Genomic DNA, 13,567 nt, shown 5'->3' on the forward strand with positions numbered 1-13,567 from the left:
TAATTTAGCACCTGTGAGAAGAGAGGTGAGAAACTCATACTCAACTTTAACACATACTGTCCCAAGAAAAATGGAGCTTCAGCCCTGACTGTAGCCCTTACCATCAATAAGCAGGTTTTCACCCTTCCTTTTGCATGTTCCATATCCTCCTGTTGGTTAGACAGCATCTGTTTTGGAATAAAACCCTATAAACCAGCAACTAACTAACAAGCAGCAGCAGTTTAGCTCCCTGCAGCATTATATGAGGTATCTGCTTAGGGATAGAACCTGATCTATGTCTTAAGAACCGATTGAAAGTCTGTTCCTACTTCTTTGAAGAACTGAGTTGATATCACTGGCAGACAGGACAGAACTTGCTACTTGGTTTGCGTGTATACTTTCTAAGGCTGAAAAAAGTTACCTCTGGTGCTCAGCTAAGTCTGATCTCACTCCTGTTGCCTGAACAACATATTTAGCACAGTCTATGGCCTTTAAGGCTCTACAGAAAAGCTGCAAACAGAAATGGCAATTGATGGGAACATAATGCACTTGGTAAGATTCTTGTAGGTGAAATACTGGCTAGCTTAACAGACATCTGTACATTTAAAGACAGTAGAGAAAAAAGCCCTCTAATGTGAAAGAGGAGATTGACAATGCCAGGGCCTGAAGCAAACAATTACACAGCTTTAACACTTTGTTGCTTACCACTTCCAGAAAAAGGACAGGAGCTGAATAGCATTCAGGCACACCCCAGCACTCCCCTGGAGGTTTGATACTGTCCCCCTCACTCATAATCTGCTGGTGAGCTTTGTTCACTAGCTTCAGCTAAACCATTAAGAGAAAGCCTTCATAAATAGTTTGATAGTCACGCTTTGCTGTGTGGGTTAACAGTCAGTGGGGAACAATCCCCTGTTAAGGCAGCAGGGAAGCACATCCCTTCAACAGGGACACAGAATGCAATAGAAAAGCATAAGGATTACATACACCCTTGCATGCCCTTTTTGGATCCTCAGAAAGCCACCTCCTGGACACAGGTTTATGCTTGCTACACAGAAGACTGCACCTCCCCAGAAGAAAATGAGATTGTGTGGTGGTTTTAGATTTGCACACCCTCCAAAAAGCTAAAAACTAACGCAACAAGCAATTACTGAAGGAAGACTGATGATATTTTGCAAGACAGAAAACAGTGCTGCTAGGAGAAGCACTACCTGCAAAATGAAATATGGACCAAAACTGCCTCAGTGACACTCAAGCTGCAACACAGCACACTGTCACAGCTCTGAGAAGAGGCAGACAGTGCTTCTAGAATATGTAAGTCTGCCACCTCAACATGGCCCATAAATTTATGAGCATATCTAACCTGGGACACTCAAGATAAAAATCCAGTTTTAAATGCACATACTCCCAAGAGGAGCAGAGAAGATGCAATCATCCTTTGTAACTGCAGTACCTGCTACAGGGATAGAGGCCATTAGAAGGTCTCAGTCAGCTTCCCCAAAGAAGAAACATTATCAATGTTCCTCTCTGCAAAAGGAAAGGAGGAAGTAACACCCAGATCTGATACAGAATCCAAGTGTTACCACTCACTAGATGCTCCTTCTGCCACACTCCAATTACTCGGAAACATATTTAGGAAGACTAAGATACAAATGTGTGAATATGGACTAGCAAAGAGAGGTAAATTAGAAAAACTTGCTATTATAGCATCACCCTCTCTACAGAGGGGCACAAAGCTAAAACAGATGCATCTAGAGCACATATGGTTAGCAAGTCATTGTGTCTTATCTCAATAGGACCAAACAGTTCATCCACACTTTAGAAAACCTCCATTCTTACCCTCAGCCATGAATACAGTGACACAGTCACATGAATAGGTATATGGAAACATAACAGAAACTACTGGCTCAAAAAACTGCTCAACCCAGTAATCATAACAAAACAAATGTAACAGAGAAATCTGTTTGGCTGAGGGATCAGCTTCTCTCTTTTTGGTAGTATCTTTTAACTTAGAAACAGCTGCATTGAAGTCAAAGAATAAAGCTCAGGATAGTCACAAAAAATAAAGGATGTATTTTTCTCCAAAGATCAAAACCATAACTAACATAAGACATTCATATTAGAGTAATAAGTTCAGTGTCCAGAAAAAAAACTCTTCTGCCATATAAAAAAAAAAAGATACTGCAATTGCTGCTTTACTGCTCAAGAATCTCCTTGCTCCTCTTCTGCCATATAAAAAAAAAAAAAAGATACTGCAATTGCTTTACTGCTCAAGAATCTCCTTGCTCAAACTGCTTAATTCTTCTCTCACAAAGTTTTGTCAGTAACTTGCTTTTAACTACAATGTACAAACAATTTTTCCTTCACCACCCTCATCTTATCTAAAGCTCTTCTTTTGTTCTGGAGAGTTTTGTCGCATGCTCCTCTATAAATTTGCTCAAATGCTCTAAATCTCTGTCCCCGCCTTCAAATTTAATAGGGTTGTTCTTCTTGTCCCGTGGAGCAAAGTAGATAGTGGGGAATCCCTCCACTTTGTAGCGATCATTCGTCACATCGTTGGCAGTAGCATCCATCTTGGCTATAACTAGATTCTTTTCATTCTTGTATTTTTTGCCTAGCTCAGTATACACTGGTTCTAATTTCTTGCAGTGTCCACACCACGGGGCATAGAACTCTATAAGAACATCATTCTTGGGATCCATTACTATGGTATCGAAAGTTTTACCCACTACCACTTTCACAGGCCCTTTGTTATTTTTTGGCACTGGCTGGGACTTCACAATAGGCTTCAGTTTTCCTAGGAGGAAGCAAAGCACACACCACTGTTAGAATACAGTAAGAGCAGTCCTTACAATCCCCTCTCAAGTGAGGGCAGAAGACCCACCCACCAGGGAAAAGTAGTGCACCAGCAAATGAACTTTTCTGCATGAAACACAGGCTAGTTTACTGGAGACCTTTTAACCCAATAACCTCATGGGCAACAATTCGTTTTGCAACTTCCTGCAACTTTTCTCCCTCCTTTTATGGCCATACATCCGTAAGGTACTAACCAGTGATTTATTACAGTAGTCCCAAATATGAACAATCAGCTCACACTTCAAAGCCACAGGAACATTTTAGGCTTGCAAAACATGCTCAGTTTTACAGTACAGCTACAAGTCACAGCATAGTCCAAGCAACAAAGACTGTACCTTTTTTGAATGCCAGCACAAATTGCCTGAGTACATCAGAGTCAAACTCTTCTGGCTCCATGGCATATTTTTTGCCACCTTCATCCAGAATGGCAACATTGACATCCTCTCCACTTTCAAGCAGGCCCAAATCTTTTATTTCAGAAGAATAATCTTCCTCATCAGAAACAGCAAACACATATTCAGGGAAGTCTTTGGCCACTTCCAGGACTTTGCCTCTCCAGTACTGAGTAGCTGAAAAAAACAGAACACAACAGGATTAGTGATTTCTAGTTACTTACTGCCTGCTTCCTCTCAAAGTGGAGGAATGGTAATTGTAGCAAACTTACCAACTCGATAGTCAAAACTGAAGTCCACAGAATAATAGACAACCACTAGAGGACGTTTAGCATATCTCTTAGCATCATTGGAAGGCTTGCGATGACCAACTAGAGGTAAAGCATGTTTTAGCACATGCTCTTTGATCTCTGATCCATCTGTGGAATCCTGGTTAAAAAAATTGGGAAAAAAATTCAGGCAGACAGATTTAAGCTCCGTATCTGTTACACACTACTGAAAATTAATGAATGAGAAAGAGGGGTATGTTATAAAAACAATGCTGTCACTATATTCAAATGTTTGAGCACTAAAGGTAACTTGATGGTCTACCCTTAAACTGAATATTGCAATGCTAAATTATTAGTTTAAAAGGTATCAACCTGGACTAATTTCATTAAGTTTTCTCAAATAAAGCATACAATTTCAGCAGACAAACAGGTCGCCTCAAATTCTAGTGAGAGTACTTCCAAAGGGAAGGTGCCAACTGATCATAAACACAACGAATGAGAACCTTCAATCCACACACAAACTTTCTAGATCTGGATCAGATACTCACTTTCAGATTCAGAACGCGTGTCTTGGGCTCGTGCTTTGACTGAAATTTTTCTGGCTGCATGACAACCAGGTTTCCTGGAGATGTTTTCAATAGCTTTGCAATCTCATTGCTGAAGGTGTGATGGAACTTATAATCTTCTCTTAAACCGTTAGCTGAAAAATTAAGGTTAGGGTGAATGAAAAGTCATCAAGAAGTGCACGGACAGCCTCCAACTCAAATCCTGATATTGTACTACAAGGAAACTCTTCTTATTTGCAAAGAGATATAGAACAACCCAGTATTGGGCAACAGCTCTCAACCAGAGGGTAAGAAACATGTGAATACATGTATAGTTCCAGTAGCACTACTTGAATGCTGTTCAGCAATCCATTTATTGATGAGTTATTCTATATACTCAAAAAACCTTGAACAGCTTTCAAAACAAACACAGCAAAACAGCTATCTTTTTTATCAGTCTCCTGCCTCTTTGCTTCCCCTCAGATATATCACCCTAGCCCATCTATTTGCTTTGAGACATTCTGGGAAACAGTTCTGTATCTTGCCATGCTGGAACAACCAAATTAGCTCCTAATCCAGCTATAAATGATAGCAGCCCCAGAAGCAGACATAGTCAGGGGGAGAAGAATTGTCCACACTGCTTTCAAGGTTCTTGCAGCAACCAAAAGTGCCTGTGAATAGTATGATCATGGAAAATAGAGGGAATGATTACAGGGACAGTGCACTTCAAGTGCTTAGCTTCTTCTCCATGGCAGAAAATATTAAGAGGAGCACCAATGTGTCACATTATGGGTTTTTTTAAGAATAAATGTTGCCATGAATGGTAACATTTAAACTGATCCAGAGGTGGATGATGATTCTTTCTCCAGGCCTCCCACTCCAAACAAGTTTGGCAAAGCCCAGTCTTTGGAACTGTCAGATATGTAACAAAGAGTAATGGACAGCAAAGACAGCTAGCTTTAAGCCAGGAAGTTGTGATTTGCTCATCAGGAAGGAATTTTCCCTGCTCTCTAGTTCACACATTTTTAGAGACACGGCACCAAGAGAAGGTATCTTCTGTGACAGGCTGATACTTTAGTTTCAGATTCAAAATCTGGTGTGAGCTTTTTTCTTGAGTACAAGTAGAAGACTACCTTTCCACCTACTGCCTTTTATTCCTCTCCAATCTCCCCCACTGAACTAAGCAGAGAGATAAATGATCTCCCCATGTCCAAAGCCCTAGGTAGAATCACAACAAAACATACACTTCATTAATATTTTAAAACATTCTTTACCTGCATCCTGATAGAGCTGATAGGCTTTGTCATTCTCTCCACTAAAGACACCAATGATGATGACATCATCCCCATCCTTCAGAAATTCCTGTACCTGCTTGGTAGCCTGAATCTGTTTGGATGGAGGACCAGCCTGCTCAATCATGTAGTCAACAATACCTGAGAGACAAAACGGCCACCAAATAGTTGCTTAGAATACTTATTCAACTGAAAGGTTCAGGCATTCCATCTACAACATGGTTTAATGCCACATTTCCCATGGACATCTTTCCTTCTGCGCAGCCTTCCCACAATAACTTAAAGACCAAATCAGCAAGACCTCAGTCCAAGTTTTTAAAGCTGCAGTTTTGGACACTCTCTTCCAGGCTGGTTTCAGCTAAGCAGTGGTCAAGCAGAAGATCCATGGATATCATCTGATCTTGCAAGTAATCTTTCTGAAATTCCAGACCCTTCATTGTCTCCTGAGCCAAAGCCCTACTTGGAGAGTCTTAAGTCTTCTCTCTTACTAAAACTTAATATTGAGTATTTTGCCAGCCCTTATGGTGCATTCCAGTGCAATTAAAGACTGCCCACGTACTCATACTGCCACTGCTGCACCATGTGTATTTAACTTACTTTCTATTAAAAGGAGCTTATAGTACCACAATTAGGTGTTATAAAAATTAGAGACAAATTTAAATTGCTGGTCTATGTAGGTATGAGAGCACAATATTTCAGATTGCCCAACTACCACTGCTAGGACATTAACAAGTCTGCAGATCCTACAGATCCATCAAAATCTTTGTGGTCAAGCCCTCGGAAAACAAGAAAAAGCAGAATTTGCACTACCATATTTTTCCCGTGGACCACTGTAGTCATAAGGTTTGCCCTTGCGGAAGATTTTGAGAGTTGGGTAGCCAGTAACATCAAACTTCTTTGCAAGCTCAGTTTCAGCAGTGGCATCGACTTTAGCCAGGGGGATAGGAGGTGTGCGCTTGCTGAGCTCCTGCGCAGCCTTCTCATACTCTGGAGCAAGTCTTTTGCAGTGTCCACACCTAGGGAAGGAGAGCAGAGGGCACTTTTTACAAGCCATGAGGTACCTTCTACCAATGGACATATCTACTATCTACCTTCTTCTATGTGGTTACTGAATTTACAGAGAACACTTCAGCATAGGAACACGTGTCTCTCCAACCTTAAACTAGTTTCTATGCCTAACCTCATACTACTATAGGTAGTTTCATTTTTAAACTAAGGACCAACTCTTCCAGTATCTCAACATGTTCTCAAATTAGGAAATAAGGAGAATCTTCAGTGAAGTTTTGGACACCACCCTTTGCTGAGACATAGACCCAATCTAGTCTTCAAGTGATGTGCAACACAGTGCCAGGTCCAGATTAGAACACCAGAGCCATACACACCTGCACAAGAGAAGCCTCTTTAAGAGACATAACAGAAAACAGGTACACCAAGCATGTTCAGGCCAGCTGTGCTAAGCAAGTACAGGTGACTGCCTTCTTGCTTACCATGGAGCATAGAACTCTACCAGGATTATGTCAGCATCATTCACGACGTCATCAAAATTATCCTGGGTCAATACCAGAGTAGCTTCAGGTGGAGGGGTCCAATTGGGGTCAGAAACCTCCTTGACTTTGGCCACAATTGCTGAAACACAGTTCAATAACCCAATTAGCAAGCTTGCATTATCATACCAGTAGCATATCAAATGCAAGAGATGATATCCAGTATTTAAAATCAGAGTTTCAAGCATGGTCCTGAACCAATGCTTACCCATCAAGCTTACATGATAACACTTTCATAATCAAGCTCCTTTATTATGCTTTATTTCCTTGTTGGTATTGTCAAGAAGGTTTTTTCTTTACCCCATAGAGCTTCTTACTTATGCAGAGCACAGATCTGTACTTTGCATCACCATAGCACACAAATTCCATCTCAAAACAGACAGGAAAGGCAGTTTTTCCCCTTTGACATTGGATACATTAATTAAGGATAAAACAAGTCGGTTTATATACAGTGAATATATCGATAAGATGTTCATTAGCTGATCCCTCAAGCAAGCATGAGATTGCCTTCTCTTCTAGTCAAGTCATATTTCTACAAACCTTCCATCAGTAAGAGCACTATCCACTACCTGCAAAATTTTCCTCTAGCATGCAGCCAGTTGAGAAAACAGACAAAAATTCAGCCTTCATAAAATTATTCTGCTTAAGATGAAGTAACTTGGGATCAAAGTCCTTCAAAATAGTCACGCATTAAAAAGCAGGATCAAATGTCACTTTGCTTTCTTACAGAGAACCACAAAGGACTGATGCTTACCATCTTCTGTCCGAGAACCATCATAGTCAACAGGTTGGCCTTTCTTCAGAATTTTGATGGTTGGGTAGCCACTGACATCAAAACGACTTGCTAGGGATGTGGCTGTGGTAGCATCTATTTTGGCAACAGGAATAGGAGGGTCATTTTCCTTCAGAGTTTTGGCTATCTTTTCATACTCAGGAGCAAACTGCTTGCAATGTCCACACCTGTCAGAGGAAGACACAAGGAGATACATACATAAATGCATGACAGACACAGAGGTATTTTGCTACTCTGTCTTTCCAGGATGCCTTCTGACAGATGCTCACATCATCAACACAGAAATGTTTGTGTTTTCAGATCATGGAAAGATAGAGAGTAACTATAGCTAATGTGCTGTTTGTTCAAATACCAACCTTTTTGTGAAAATTTCATTCAACATGCAGCACATTTCCATATGTTTTATAAAGCCATTGTAAAAAACATTCAACAACTACTTTTACAACAGAATTGTAAACCTGGTACTGTGCTCTTCCTTCCTTCCCCTGCAAATATGATCTCAGTTCAATTTCAGATTCTCCATAATCTAGGTTCACCCTCTCTACCCAACATCCTAAACTGAACTAAAGAGAAAAATGAACCAGCAGTTAAATTGGCCCAACAAAATCTCACACCCACCACAGTATCACAGCACCTGTGAAGAACAAAGGCTCCTGCTGCATGACAGGATACCAGCATAGAAAAAGGTGAATATAGCTTGACAAGAAGAAGATGTAACCAGGAAAATGAAGGAAAAGAGGAAGTGTGTGGTGGATAGCCTATACTCCTTAAAACTAGCTCAAAACTGGCAGGAGGGGGAGTGGAGAAAAGGAAAGGTGTTTCCATCTATGATGACCACACATCCATCCTCCTGCTCAATTTAAGCTTCATGTTTAGTTTTCCTGCAGGCAAACTACAGCTGCAGAATTAGTACCTACTGCCAAGTAGGGACAGGATTCTCTGCAACAAGAATGGCACTAGTTAAAATGCAACTCCAACTCAAGCAAGATCATGTGCCCCGCCTCTATTCAAAGGACAAATGAGTAAGTCATTGTATCACTAAGTCACAAAGGAAAAGAGGTTCTGGCTGCAACCCTAATTCAGCAACTCGACTGAAAATATATTCTACTCTTGTTTTCCCCCACTAATCATCTCTAATATTTTTGTCCATAAGAATGCAAGAGAACATCTATTCTGGACTAAAGTCTTTGTCTTGGTTACATGCAGGTAAACCCATTATAGCTCCCCTGAACAGACTAGTGGCACTGTGCACCCTGGGATGCCAGAGAACTATCACCATTAAGTAGATGTATGAGGCACTGCTTAAATTGATAAAATGAACAAGCCATGTCCTGAATCACAGCCCACCCTTCTGGCAAGGACAGGAATGCAAATTTGAAAAGCAAATCCATTACTAGAGAAATCTCCTTCATTCCTCCATCTAGATGAGCAAGTGCACAAATTCTCAGTGGTCCAGCACAAGGATGATAGCAGGCTCACTGGGACCATTTCTGTTCCCTGACAGGCACAAAGCAGGGACAGAACCAAGGCTGTACTTCCCTTGGCATGGGATGTGCCAACATGACCCACATCTGTGGAGAAGCAGCAGGCTGTCGGCTATTGCATGGTACTGGGGCAGGAAAAAGGGTACCTCCACACCACTAGAACCACCTCCTTACATGGACTATAGCAGAGTTCAGTGCACTTCCTGCAAGCAACTCCTATGTCATCTTTAAAATTGCAATCCAAGCTCCCTTTTTAGGAGTTTGTCCTGTCAGAGAAGCCCTCAACAGGCATCTCATCCTGCACCTTATGAGGAACCACTGTGAACCCACCATGGTGCATAGAACTCCAGCAGAACAGTATCCTTGTCTTCAGTAAAGGTGTCAAAATTTGCATCATTCAAGATAAATACATCATTTTCTTCTTTAACTACAGAATCATCATCATCTTCATCATCTTCATCTTCATCATCATCATCATCATCAGCTTCTTTTGTAACAGATTCTGGAAAAGTCAAAATGCATTATATAGATTAGATTGTGTCAAGTTTAACACTGAAGTAACAGTACTAGATTAAAGATGGTTAAAAGGTGGTTAAAAATAGTACCTACACAGATTAGTTTCTGTTCCCCACACAGTGACAGCTACCTCAGTTCACAATGAGTTTGGACTCGTGTGTTCAACCATTTCATTTTTGTCCACACTACACCAGCCAACAGTATCAATATTTCAGTAAAGTGTGAACATCTATTTCACATTTCAGGGCAAACAAACCAAATGGACATAAGAATTAACACATACGGATCTATATAATAGTCACCATCAAGGTACACTGGTATCTTGCTGAAATGTGTTTTGTTGGGCGCACAGATGACACCTAAATTCAAACAGAGGCTCTTCATCATACAGCAGAACAGCAGTCCTTCAAGTGTAACAACTTGCAGTTGGAAAAGTTAGGTGTCTTATACCAAAAAGCAGATGTTACCTGTCATTTATGTACCCCTGTACCCTCACTCACTAGACCTGTTACACCACATGTATGTAACACTACATGCTGCCTGTCTGAATGTCTAATAAACAGACATCCATGCTATAAACCCAAATGTTATAATTTCATTAGCACCAAGGTGGTTTGGAGGCAGCATTTAAAAATTAGGCTTCTTTCCTGACTGCTCCATCCCACCTCTGCCACCTCCATAGATCTTGCTTTCAATTACAGTGATGTTTCAGGCCTGCAATTCATTAAGGAGCCTTTCCACTCACAGGAGCATCCATCACTCTGCTCTGGATCAGCATCAGGCTGCAGTGAGTGTAAAATAAAGTGACTGTTGCAGGAGTCCTATAAAAACTCACTCCTATGCACCTGGCAGACTCAAGATACGCTTCTTTAAAAAAAAAAAAAAGTAAAAATGGAGTGAGAGCTTCTTTCAAACAGCTTTTGGGGAGGCCTTTGAGTTAAGGAGACCAAAACTGCTGGTCCAGAAGGGGCCTTTCAAGGAGAAAGCAGATTTGCCAGATTCCTGAAGCCAAATCAGCACGTGAAATGTGAAGCTAGGACATTTTAACTGGTTCATTCTTTGTTGGCTTAGAATTTGAGATGGTTTCTAAAATACTTGATCTTTCATGTGTTCCTTTAAACTTTTTTAAAAAAAAAAAAAAAAAAAAAATCAAACTACTGTCTTTCAAGGCAACCAGATCTTCTTGAATGACTTTAAAGGAATTTCAGTTCCAGAACAAGTAATGAAAATACATCACCCCAAATGAATCCTGTTGAACAACAAAGCTAAGGCCCTTTTGACCACTGGGAGTCCCAGGATTAGGGAAGAAGGGGCAAAAGAGGGGGGCAAAGGGGGAGAACAAAGGGAAATATTAAAGTTTCTTGCTGAAAACTATTTTCTTTAATTTGCTTTTGACTTTAATTGGCTTTTGACTAAGCTGACAGGAGTTGCTGCAGTAGGACAACAAATCGTGTACATGTATGTCACTTATTCAAGACAAGAATTCTCAAAATACTCTCATTTCACCCAGAATTTGAAAGTTAAGGATGATAAATATGTAGCATCCAGGTATGAAAAAATGAACAAAACAAATCCCACTTTTCTCAGACCAGCAGCAGACCACAGGAACAATCTCACCATGGAAAAACTTATGCCATTAAACTGCAATAGCTATTTTTATGTTAGAAAAAGGCATAAAAAATAAGCATATATGCTCTCAGAAAAGAATATAGGCTCTTGGAGAAGGTATGTTCCTTTTAATTAGAAGTTAACTTTATGTACCACTGAAATACTAAAGCTCCAGATGAGGAGAAGAGATCACAGGAGATCATTTATCACACAACAGTAGTCCAAACCTGGATTAGATTTCTTTAACAACTATTACTGTTCCATCTGATCTTTGAAGCAGCTAAAAGCACTATTTGCAAGTGGACAATGCCTCCTGTGTTGCTGCCTCTGCACACTTGCTCACCCTTGAAGTGAATCTACCTGCAGGACTGCCCTGCTGCTTTTCAGGGGGTTTCAGCAGGCACAACCTCTGCTTTCATGGATGCCCAGCAGTTTTGAGGGCTACGTTTCACCACAGGGTTGTTTATTCATGGTTGGTCTGTACCTGATTTCCCAGCAAGTTGTGCAATGCCATTGCTTTTCCAAGCAAATAGCTCCAGGATTGATTTTTCCTGACACAAAGGAATTGGAGCAAAACTAGCCAGCCAATTCTCCTCATGCATATCAAACTAACCACCAGGTTGCGAACTTCATTCGTGTTTACTATGCTAGCTACCCACCCCCAACTGACACAAAGACCACCACAGCTACTGTGGCACAGGCTCATGGTTTAGAAAACCAAGAACAAAGCATCATCTGCTAAAACACCCTGCACAGGCGGAAAATGTAACCATTAGATCTAATATCCATCACTGAAAGAAATCACTCTGTATCTTTCCCTGCAAGTGGCTGTACAACCTGCCAACATAAAACTTCCTTGAGCTGACACATTGTCATGGGCATTATACACACACTTCCTGCTCCTTAGGCATGGAGGCAGGACAATAGCATTGTAACAGCAGGACTCCAGCTTTTCCCAACAGGCATGTTTTTTAAAAAAAAGTTAAGGACCACTTCATAGGTGTGGTTGAGTGCAAACTTGCCCTCTGGGTCTTCAGCTTCACCAACACCTCAGGTTACCATAGCTACCTCTCAGTCCCAACAATAAAGAGGGTGTTAAAGACCTGCTCCAAGGACCTGACCAAGTATGTGAGAAGCAAGTGGGACTTTTTTCATTAAGAGCAGGAAACTTTCCTCTGCATTAATTAACAACTTAAGAAGAACAGATACAGAATGAGTTTAACTGTGACACCTGAAATGGTGGAAGTAGCTAATAAATATTTGAATAAGACAACTCATGAAAATAAAACAGCTGCCCCCAACTGAAGTGTCTTTGTTTCTTAAAGCTACTTGCAAAAGCAGGTAGACAAACCAACAAGGAACAGCTGTGGCTAAAACCTGCCCCACCCCCAGTAAAATATGGACCACTCCCTTTTACTCAATAAAAAATTAATTTCCACAAATTTTAAACCAAGTTGAAAAACCATGATGAACATGGCACTCATTTTAAGACTTCAAGTACATGATGCTGGCTGACAGGCCTTCTTCAGGAAGACAGCTACTTCAAAGTGAAATGAATTCTTGCTGTAACTTCACTGAACACTCAGCATTTACTGGAAGTCTGGCCTAGTAACTTTTCCTTAAGTAGACTAAATCCTGTACAATAAAAAGCGGCATCCAGACATCAATAACTTCGGGATTCTGCCTGAAAGTTTCATTTTGAGGAGGGCACTGTTCCCCACAAGAATGAGTTCAGTTTTCAGAAACCCAGACGTCAAAACTCATAATCTGCTGCCTCAGCATTCAAAAGACTTTCAACAAAATCAGTCCTCCTCAATCTTTTCTGTAGTGGATTCTCTATATGATCCCTTCTTTTCCTTCATTAGGATGCAAAGAGTGTAACAGTCATGACCCAGGCTAACCTTATTTCAAGCTTACTTGCCTCACTGGCCTGGTTGAACTTCACTTCCTTCCAGTGCAACAAGCCTGGTCTGATCTGAACTTTTCACCTCCTGAACAATCAATTTACATAAGGCTACTTGCTTGCTGCAAAGTAAATTTATTCCATTTTACACAGGTCTGCATTCCAAGGGCAAAAATGGAAATCCTCGATTATACGCATTTTTAACGCAAAGGCTTTGCAAAGCCTAGTTCATGATCTATACCCAATTTCAAGATACACAATAGAAACAGGAAAACAGTTCAGGTTGTGCAATGGCTTAGTGTTCAGCTTCCACACAGCAGGAAATACTTCCATTTTTGATCCTGAGAACTCATACAATGAGAAGAACAGCGAGCATGGGAAGTACTGAT

General features: G+C 40.7%; 1 protein-coding gene across 1 annotated transcript; it reads right to left on the minus strand.

Annotated features, from left to right (window-relative positions):
- Positions 1-2,211: 2,211 nt before the first annotated feature.
- On the minus strand, positions 2,212-9,653 carry PDIA4 (protein disulfide isomerase family A, member 4; the record flags this gene model as incomplete). The annotated part of the gene is made up of 9 exons (XM_009081805.1): positions 2,212-2,773; positions 3,168-3,401; positions 3,497-3,653; positions 4,042-4,193; positions 5,313-5,471; positions 6,141-6,346; positions 6,818-6,956; positions 7,629-7,834; positions 9,482-9,653. Coding segments are annotated over 9 exons (1,841 nt in total), but the record flags the coding sequence as incomplete, so codon positions are not given.
- Between the last annotated feature and the right edge of the window lie 3,914 nt (positions 9,654-13,567).

Source organism: Acanthisitta chloris, unplaced genomic scaffold (assembly GCF_000695815.1).
Source record: "Acanthisitta chloris isolate BGI_N310 unplaced genomic scaffold, ASM69581v1 scaffold41629, whole genome shotgun sequence".
NCBI lineage: Eukaryota > Metazoa > Chordata > Aves > Passeriformes > Acanthisittidae > Acanthisitta > Acanthisitta chloris.